Genomic DNA, 8,487 nt, shown 5'->3' with positions numbered 1-8,487 from the left:
CGGGCTCATGTCTGCCCTGCGGTCCCTGCTGGGTGGCTGCAAGGAGGCCACCATGGAGAGGTGTGGAGCGAGAGCAGGAAAAGCCTTCAACACCCCCAGCCTGGGTCTGGGGGGGACAGGACAGGGGGGTCTGTGCGTAGGGAGGGAAAAGCAGAGAGCCTGGAAGGAGGAGCGCAGCGGGAAGGAGCCGTCCAGAGCCCCGGCTGGGGTTTCATTTCCCTGTCCTGGCCAGGCTCGGTGCAAACCTGCAGCTCTGACCCTGCCACCGCAAGCGGTACCGAAACCGCGGTGGCTTTCTTTTTAAAAACTGGTTTCTGCTGAGGACATCACTTGCTGTGCAACTTCAGGCTTTGCCCCTCTTTGGCCCAGCTCAGCCCCTGTTACCCCCCCCCGGGGAACCATGGATGGTTGCCCTGCCTCTTGCCGCGGTGCGGAGCATCGGGCTGAAGCAGCCGTGCTGGGGTGTTGCTGGGAAGCTCCTTTTTGGGCCACCCTTTGCCGAGCAGTTTGTTACCTCTGAGTTTTCCCTGGCAGCGGTGGGGGCCTGGGCGGCTCCAACTCCATCCCCTGGCTCGACGGCGGCTCCTGCTCCCTGTCCCAGGCTCTCCCAGCACCGGCCATGGCACTGCCTTGCACAACTCGCTGCAATCCCGCTCACAGGAGGATGTTATTTCAAAACCTTCTTCTTACGAGTCAAAAGGAAGCCGGAGGCTTGGCCTCGCTCCCCCAGCAGCCCCCAGCGCTGCTCCGGGGCCGCACGCTGCCTGGGGAGGCTCCCGCTGCGGCTGCAGTAATTGCACCACCTTCGCAGCAACCGGTTGCAATGGGTTTGCGTCCCCCCCCCCCTCCAAAGCCGCTCGGGGAGGCTTCGCACTCCTCCTTGCAGGCTGCTTTCTGGGTGCGAGCTGTGCTGAAGGGGGGGGGGATTTCCGCGGTAAAACGTCCCAAACCACATAATTCACCCCCTGCTCTCCAGGTTGTGTTACTTTAGATGAGTGAGGTGGAATTTTTTTTGTTTTCTTCAATGTTTTTTGCTGGGGTTTCCTGCAGCCATTGCACAAGAGGAGCCCAGTTGTTAGAAAACACTTTTTTTTTTCTTGTTTTCCCTCCCTTTCTTTTTTTTTTTTCCCCCCGTTGCAGGCGCTGAGAGAGCATGAAGCAACGTGACTCAGTTGCTGGGGAAAAAATAATATCGTCCCCCCCATTGGTGGCCGTCCCCTCTAGGCTGAAGTTGCTTTTTTGATACTCTAACCCCTGAAATATTTTAATATCTCCTCCCTTCTATTCAGTCTTGGAACTAATTAGCAACTAACTAATGGCCTGGGTGGGTGGGTGGGTGAGCCCCTCTGCCGAGAGCTGCAGGAAGGCATCTTCAGGGATTTCTCCCGGGCAGTTTGGGGCTCAGCGGGTGCCCGTGACCCTGAAGCCGCCGCTTGTGGGGAGACCACCCACCTTGGCTGCGAATTTTGCAATCCCCGTTTCCCATCCAACACCAAGCCAGCCGGTAGCTTCGTGTCCGTTTGCCCGCGGCGCTTGCCGAGAGCCATTTCTGCGGTGCCGGGGCCGTATGCTAGAGCTGATAAAGATGTGGCTTGGGGCTGGGTCATGTTTGAAGCCGGCACCAGCTCGGTGAGAATGTGCAAGACTTTGGGAGATGGCGTGGTCCTTCCCACGCTGCTGCCTGCTTTGCTGCTGGGGCTGCAGCCCATCCCTGCCCAGCAGCAAGGCTTGGCTTTGTGTTGCTCCCTCGACATCTCGTCTAGGGCTAAAATGCTGTTAAAATAAATAAAGAATATAAATGGAGCATTTACGATTCAGTGGGATCCTGGGCCTATTGCTGTCGTTCAGCACCAGGGTCGTTCCCTCGCTCCTGGGAGTGATTTATGTTAATGACTGTTCAACAAACTGTTTTAAGCAACAGTAAATCCATTAGAAGCATCAATATTTTTCCCTCATGATTAATGGTACCTTCAAGATAAACCAGAGACCGTTGGGAATAAAATTCCAGGATTAATGCAATGAGTGTGACACTACCAAACTGGAGAGAGGTGGCACGAGCGGGGCAGGCGGGAATTGCCTTTTGCAGAAGGATTAGCTGCAAATTTCCTGATGCCTCTTATTGCATTAAGGTTTAAACCCAACCCGAGCCCTTCAAAAAGACTCTGATTTTATATTGCCAAACCCTGCAGGATCAGTAAGCAAACACTGATTTTGCTCGTCCATGCGCCGGGGCACCCCCAAATCCATCGGTGGGTTCCTCTGCCTGTCCTGGGCTGATAAAGCAGCCGCAGGGCACGGACGCAATTGCAGGGTCCAGGGGGTGCTGAGCCCTTGCCCCCCCGTCCCACGCAGGGGTGGGATTTGGGGACCGCGGGGAAGTTTTACTTAGCCAAAGTCTTTGTAATTTGTAAGGAAATTGGTTTCTCTTCCCAGCGGGAGATAGGATCTTTAAATGCACCCACTGGAAAATTGTATTTTTCTAATTGTCTTTATTTTTTTGGTGGGTTTTTTTGGTCTTTATTCTCAATATGTCACTGCTGTGGGGACTCTTGGCTCAGCACGGGGCGGTACCGTGGCACACGGGCTGGCCACAGCGGCACCGAAACCACCTGAACTGGATTCTCAGCATCGTCGGTCCCAGCAACTCTCATCCCCCAAAAGCTGCCGAAGGAGCGGGTGGGCTCAGCTCTGGCTCCCACGGGTGTCCCCAGGGCCATGGTGCACCCAGGCCAAACTGTAGCCCCAACCCTTAACCTCCTGGGTGCTCTTCTGCCATGCAATATTTTTTTCATGCAGGAAATGAGAGGAAAAAAAACCCAATTTCCCCTTCCATGCCCATGAGAGCTCTTGCCTCAGCCGTGGGTGCTGCACCGGCAGCACCCGGGTTATTTTGCAACTGGGGCCACCATCCTTCAGGTGCCAGGAGCCTCCCCGGGTCCCTGTGGAGCAGTGGGGTGTGGAATTTGGGGGTGCAGAGGCCAGGAACTGGTCCAGGGCCCTTTTCTCCAGCAGATGGAGGCGTTGCTTTGCTTCCACCACCCTGCAGGTTACCACTCCCCATGCTGGGAAGGCTGGGACTGGGGGCTGGCATGGGGGCAGGCCAGCCGCTGAGCCTGGAAGGAAGCAAATGGGGGTTTTGGGGAGGTGAAGCAGCCCCTTTGCTGGGGACACAGGGGCAGATGGTCCCCAGCCAGCTGGGCAAGGGGACACCAGGGTGGCCGAGCGCCTTGTGGGTGATGGCAGCTCGACCAAGGGCAGGGATGGCCTCGCATGGGGTAGGGTGTCCCCTGGGGCTGATGGATGAGGACCGAGAGGGTCACTTCAAGAGGGGACACCCCACCCCAGCACCACTGGCTCCTGCCCCTTGGCCCTACTGCAGTGCCCCTCCGTGCCTCAGTTTCCCCAGCCAGCGAGCTGCAGCGCAGACCCCCAGTGCCTGGATTTCCAGGCTCATGGGAGAGGTTTGGCCGCGTGTGTACATCCATGTGCACACCCCCCTGTGTGTATGCGACTCCTGTTAACACCTCTTCTCCAACACCTCTTCGTCCCGCCCCCGAATTTTCCCACAAGCAGGAGGTGAGGTGCTGCCTTTGCACCCTTCAGCTTAAGGGCATACTTATAAACACTCTATTAATAATTAATAATAGATTAATAGCAGTGGCAGTTTGCTAACACATGCGCATTAATCATTTATTAGTTATTAAGACAGACTTTTGTACCCTCTGAGTGTTGGTTTAGCGTCGTTTATTAAGGGGCTTGCAGGGTGGTGATGGGCTGCAAGCCCCCAGCCCAGCCGGGCGCTGCTGCCCAGTTTCCAGCCATCGCTGCTTTAAACCTGGGAGATTTGCTTCCAGTTCGTTTGGCACATGCGGATGAATCTAATTTCTAAACAAGGTTGGTCAAACGTCATTAAACCACTGGCTGGACCCTGCTCTTTGGCATCTAAAGGGTCCTTGCCTGTGGCGAGGGACACCCCGGGGTGCTGGTCTTTCAGCTTCACCCAACCTCCAGCCTTCCCTGTTCTCCCAGTCTGGGTTTTTTCTGCTGGTTTTCTGGGATGAAGGATCATCCTAAACTGAGCTCTGGGGGTTTAACATCTGCCTGAAGCCCGGGACGCCTTCAGGCTGGCACCGGGCTGGAGCAGGTCTGGAGAGCCCCTAGGCACGAATCCTGCACATGGTGCAAGCGGCTCCGACCGCCCTTTCTGGGCGCTGGCTCCACTCGGCCCTGCTCAGGCTTTCTCTGTTGACTTTGGCTTCTCTCCTCTGAGCCGCACAGAGAACTAAAGGGGCAACAAAACCAAATGAGTCACAGAAGTCCCTTTTTTTTTTTTTTTTTTGTTTGTTTGTTTCTTTTCCCCCGCAAATACATTTCACATGCTCGTTACATACAAAACCGTGCCAGGGCTGTGCTGCCCAAACCTGCCTTTGCTCCCGGCTGCAAGGGTCCGTGCCTGACCCCCTCCCCACCCCCCAGTAAAAAAAAAAAACACCCATACACTGAACAAGGGCGTGCGGGCGACGCCGGTAGGACCCATGGTACGACACGGCATGCACGGCTCAGGGAGCGAGGGGGCACCAGGCATGCGAAGGGGCCGAGCCCGTGGCCAGGGATGGATGGGGAGAGATGGGCAGCACCCCCCACCCCCAGATCAGGGGCCGGATCCTGGCCGTGACCAGCTGCAGCCCAGGGAGCACCCAGGGGAGGAGGGCTGGGTGCTGAGCCCGCCGCCTCCTTTGTCCCTCTCCCCACTGGGGCTCAGCCAGGGGCTGAGGAGCACCCGATGCCCATGGGTGTGAGAGCAGGATGGGGGCAGTGGGATGGGGTGCAGGGCTGAGGAGCACCCACCTGACACCCATGGGTGCGAGAGCAGGAGGGGGGCAGTGGGACGGGGTGCAGGGGACGACCCGAGCAGCCGTTCTCACTTGTGCCCCATGCAGTGAAGCTCAGGGGGGGTCTACAGCCCTGACCCCTCGGGAGCTCCTGCCTCCAGCTTCTGAAGCGAGCGTGCCCAGCCCGACTGCCATCGGCTGGAGAGGGGACATCCAGCTGGGGGAACTTGCCCACAGGAATGGGGACAGAGGTGGGAACCCCCGGGTGCACACGGCGGGAGGAGGAGGAGGAGGAGGAGGAGGAGGAGGAGGAAGCTATGGGCTCTCTGGCCCATCTAGGTCCCATTCAGGCTCTTCCCTTCCAGCTGGGTCAGCTCTGCGCCTTCTCCCACCCAAACCCCTACGCCCCGAGCCGAACCCAGCGGTGCCCTGGGCAGGGGTGGGAAGGGAAGCTTGGGGACCGTCCCCACAGCAGCAGGGAGTGGAGCCCTCAACACCAACCCGTGGTCCCCAGCACCAGAGGGTGCAGGATCCGGGCAAACGTGATGGAGGTGTCAGCCGGGATCATCTCCCCACGTTTGCTTTTGCCGTTGCTTCCCGAGCTGCTTGTCCCAAGCCTTTCTCTCCTCTTCGTTCCTGGGCTGTACGGCCTCCCCGCACAGGGCGAGCCAGCTCCTGCTCTCCCACAGACCTCGACTTTGCAAGACAAAGAAAAAGGACCCCAAAGTGCCTTTTTCACCCCTACAAATGCGCCCCCCCCCCCTTCACCCCTGCTGCTGCCCTGGTGGCCTGGGTGGATGCAAAGATGGGGCCTTGCATCACCCTGGGGCTGCTCCTCCTGATTTAATTACCTTGGCCTCATTTTGCCTTTTTTTTTTTCCCCTTTTTTCCTTGCTGACACCTCCTCCGAGCCCAGCCTTGGGAGGGTTATTATTGCTTGAGCAGGAGCATCCCCAGGCACCAGCGTTTGCAGATGCCGTGTCTTAAATCCACCGATGGGAAGCTCTCAAGGCACGGCTGTGCCTCGGGGGGTCCGGCTTTGCTGAGGGGCTGGGGGAGACCCCCATCTCAGCACAACCTCCCCCAGTGCCCCAAGTCCCGCATCGCCCCGGAAGACTTTTCTCTTGGAAATTCATTTTTAAAAAAAAAGAAAAAATCCTTGGACCAAAAAAAACCCCAAAAAACCCCAACAAGAAGAAAGAGAAGAACCATAAACAACCACCAGGAAAGATTTCTGGAGAGTCTCTTAAAAAAAAAGGGAAAGGGGAAAAAAAAGGCAGGAGTTTTTTTTTTTCCCAGGCCCAAATGCTGCTGATCTCTTGGCTAGAGAAATGCATAGTTGGTAGCAAAAATGTCGGCTACATTGGGAGCCTCTGGAGCCAGGGTGGCCCCTGAGCCATTGCACCCCAAGGGCTCGCCGCAGGGCTGGGACAGCTGGGGTCATTGCTCCCCGACCCTGAGGTCCATGCGGTTCCGACCCTGTGGCACCTCCAGCGTGTCTCCGGCCACGTCCCAACATGGGGAGATCCCACCGCCAGCCCCGGGACGTCGCCAGTGCTCCCACCCCCCTGCCCTGGCCCTGTCCCGCCACGGCCATGCCCAGGGCCAGGCAGCAGACAACGGTTCTCCTCTGGGAGAGGCTCAGATCATCTTCATGTTGAACTTCCTGGCTCCTCCTTGGCCAGTGGTGGTGGTGGGACCGTCCACCTTGCGGAAGGAGTACTCCACTGAGAAGTTATTCTTGTGCTGCCCCCGGCCCCGGCTCCAGACGAAGAGGAGGAGGAAGCAGAAGAGCACCACGCCGAGGAAGGTGATGCAGCCCATGGCCGTGGAGACCAGGATGGTCTTGAGGTCCAACGTAAACTTCAAGAAGACTTGCGTGTCGTTGTGGGAGGTGTCGTTGAACTCGCTGAGGTACAAAGTTCGGTTGGCATAATGGGAGCCATCAGCTGGCCGCCCCTTGACCGTCAGGGTGGCGAAGTAGGTGTCGTTGCCCCCCGCGTTGCTGGCGATGCAGATGTAGGTGCCGCTGTCCTGCACCTGGGCAAAACGGATCTCCAGGGTGCCCCCGGGCAGCACAGTCGCCCGCCCCGTGCTGCGGGTGGTGATCATGCGGTGCTGGGGGGACACCCAGGCAATGGAGGGGTCCGGCTCCCCGTCCGCCCGGCAAAGGAAGGACACGGACTGTCCTTCCCGGGCCGTCACGTGCTGCAGCTTCCGATCCCTTATCTTGGGCTTCTGGCAGGTGAAGTACTCGAAGAGGATGGAGTCCGGGAAGTCGCGCAGGGCATTGCCCTGGATTTCGGGCGGTGAGGAGCACATGGGCTGCTGCCCGTCAAAGTTAAGCGTCTTCCGTCGCTGCAGGATCCAGAGGAGGCGGCAGTCGCAGGCCAGGGGGTTCCTGTCCACCCGCAGAGTCTCCAGTGTGTTGACGGAGTGGAAGGTGCTCTCCTCCAGCGTGGAGAGAAAGTTGCTGGAGAGGTTGAGCAGCCGGATTTGTCTCAGGCCGGAGAAAGCCTGCGGCTCCACGGACACCAAGAGAGCACCCACGATGTGGAGCTCCTGGAGCCGGATGAGGTCTTTAAAGGAGCCCTTCAGCACAGTGCTAATGGGGTTGTAGGACAGGTTCAGGTACCGGAGGTACACCAGGTTCCTCAAGGCAGCGGCGGGCACGGCTGTGATGTTGGTGTAGGTGATGGAGAGTGAGGTGAGGTTCAGGCCCTGGAAGCTGGTGGGGGAGACGTCTTCCAGCAGCGGCCAGTTGTCGATCTCCAGCTGCAGGAGGTTGTAGAGCTTCTTGAAGTTTTGGTCCTCCAGTGCGGAGATGCTGAGATGCCGGAGCCGCAGCACCTCCAGGAGCTGGAGGTAGGAGAGCGACTCGGCCGAGATGGAGGTCAGGTTGCACTTCTCGATGGTCAGCTGCTCCAGGCCAAGCAGCCCCGAGAAGGCCCGCTGGGAGATGTACACCAAGTCGTTATCGCCTACCTCCAGGCTCTTCAGGTTTCGCAGGTCCTGGAACATGTAGTCCAGCAGGATGACAAGTTTGTTCTCACTGATGTCCAGGAGGGTGAGGTTGGTCAGCTTGGTGAAGACCCCTGGGGGGATGAGCTTGAGCTGGTTCCCCCGCAGCCGCAAGGTCTGCAGGTTGAAGAGGTTGCTGAAGGCGCCCGGCTCCACATTGGAGATGATGTTCTCGCTGAAATCCAGCTCCTCCAGCAGCGGGTATGGGGAGAGGTCCCCCGGGTTCAGGCAGCGGATGCGGTTCTTGTTGAGCTCCAGGATCTTGGTCTCGGTGGGGATGCCCTCGGGGATGGAGGTGAGCCGCTTGCGGTGACACACCACCGACTTGATCTGCGGGGCGCACTCGCAGCGGGCCGGGCAGGCTGCCACCCGCGGGGGGCTCGGGAGGACCAGGTGGAGGACCAGGACCAGGAGCCAACATGTCATTGTGTAGAGCATGGTCTTATGGGCTCACTACCATTCTCCCATGCGCCTGGAAGGGAGAGAGACGCGGAGTCAGCAGCGAGCCCGGGAGAGCCTTACAAAGTCCTACCCAGCCCCAGGTCACCCATCTGTGGGTCGAGACTGATAAATGCTCCCCAAACCACGGCCCACGGCCCTGATAAGGTCCCAGCCCCCCCCCAGAAGACCCTCC

At 58.5% G+C, this 8,487-nt stretch overlaps 2 protein-coding genes across 2 annotated transcripts in view; both read right to left on the bottom strand.

The window, feature by feature from the left end:
* The window catches only part of PEAK3 (PEAK family member 3), a 4,349-nt gene extending 3,504 nt beyond the window's left edge, over positions 1-845 (bottom strand). Inside the window, exon 1 of the mRNA XM_035899748.1 lies at positions 515-845. Coding sequence (XP_035755641.1) covers positions 515-621 — 107 coding nt within the window. The 5' untranslated portion in view covers positions 622-845. The remainder of the gene's footprint in view (positions 1-514) is intronic.
* A 5,480-nt stretch (positions 846-6,325) lies between these two features.
* Positions 6,326-8,487, bottom strand: part of LINGO3 (leucine rich repeat and Ig domain containing 3) — a 14,385-nt gene continuing 12,223 nt past the window's right edge. Inside the window, exon 2 of the mRNA XM_009644221.2 lies at positions 6,326-8,325. Within this exon, the coding sequence (XP_009642516.1) occupies positions 6,474-8,291 (1,818 nt within the window). The 5' untranslated portion in view covers positions 8,292-8,325 and the 3' untranslated portion in view covers positions 6,326-6,473. The remainder of the gene's footprint in view (positions 8,326-8,487) is intronic.

The sequence above is a fragment of the Egretta garzetta genome, unplaced genomic scaffold (assembly GCF_000687185.1).
Source record: "Egretta garzetta isolate BGI_Z169 unplaced genomic scaffold, ASM68718v1 scaffold418, whole genome shotgun sequence".
Classification (NCBI taxonomy): Eukaryota; Metazoa; Chordata; class Aves; order Pelecaniformes; family Ardeidae; genus Egretta; species Egretta garzetta.
Note: the sequence above shows the minus strand (reverse complement) of the source record. Positions and strands in the feature narration are given on the sequence as shown.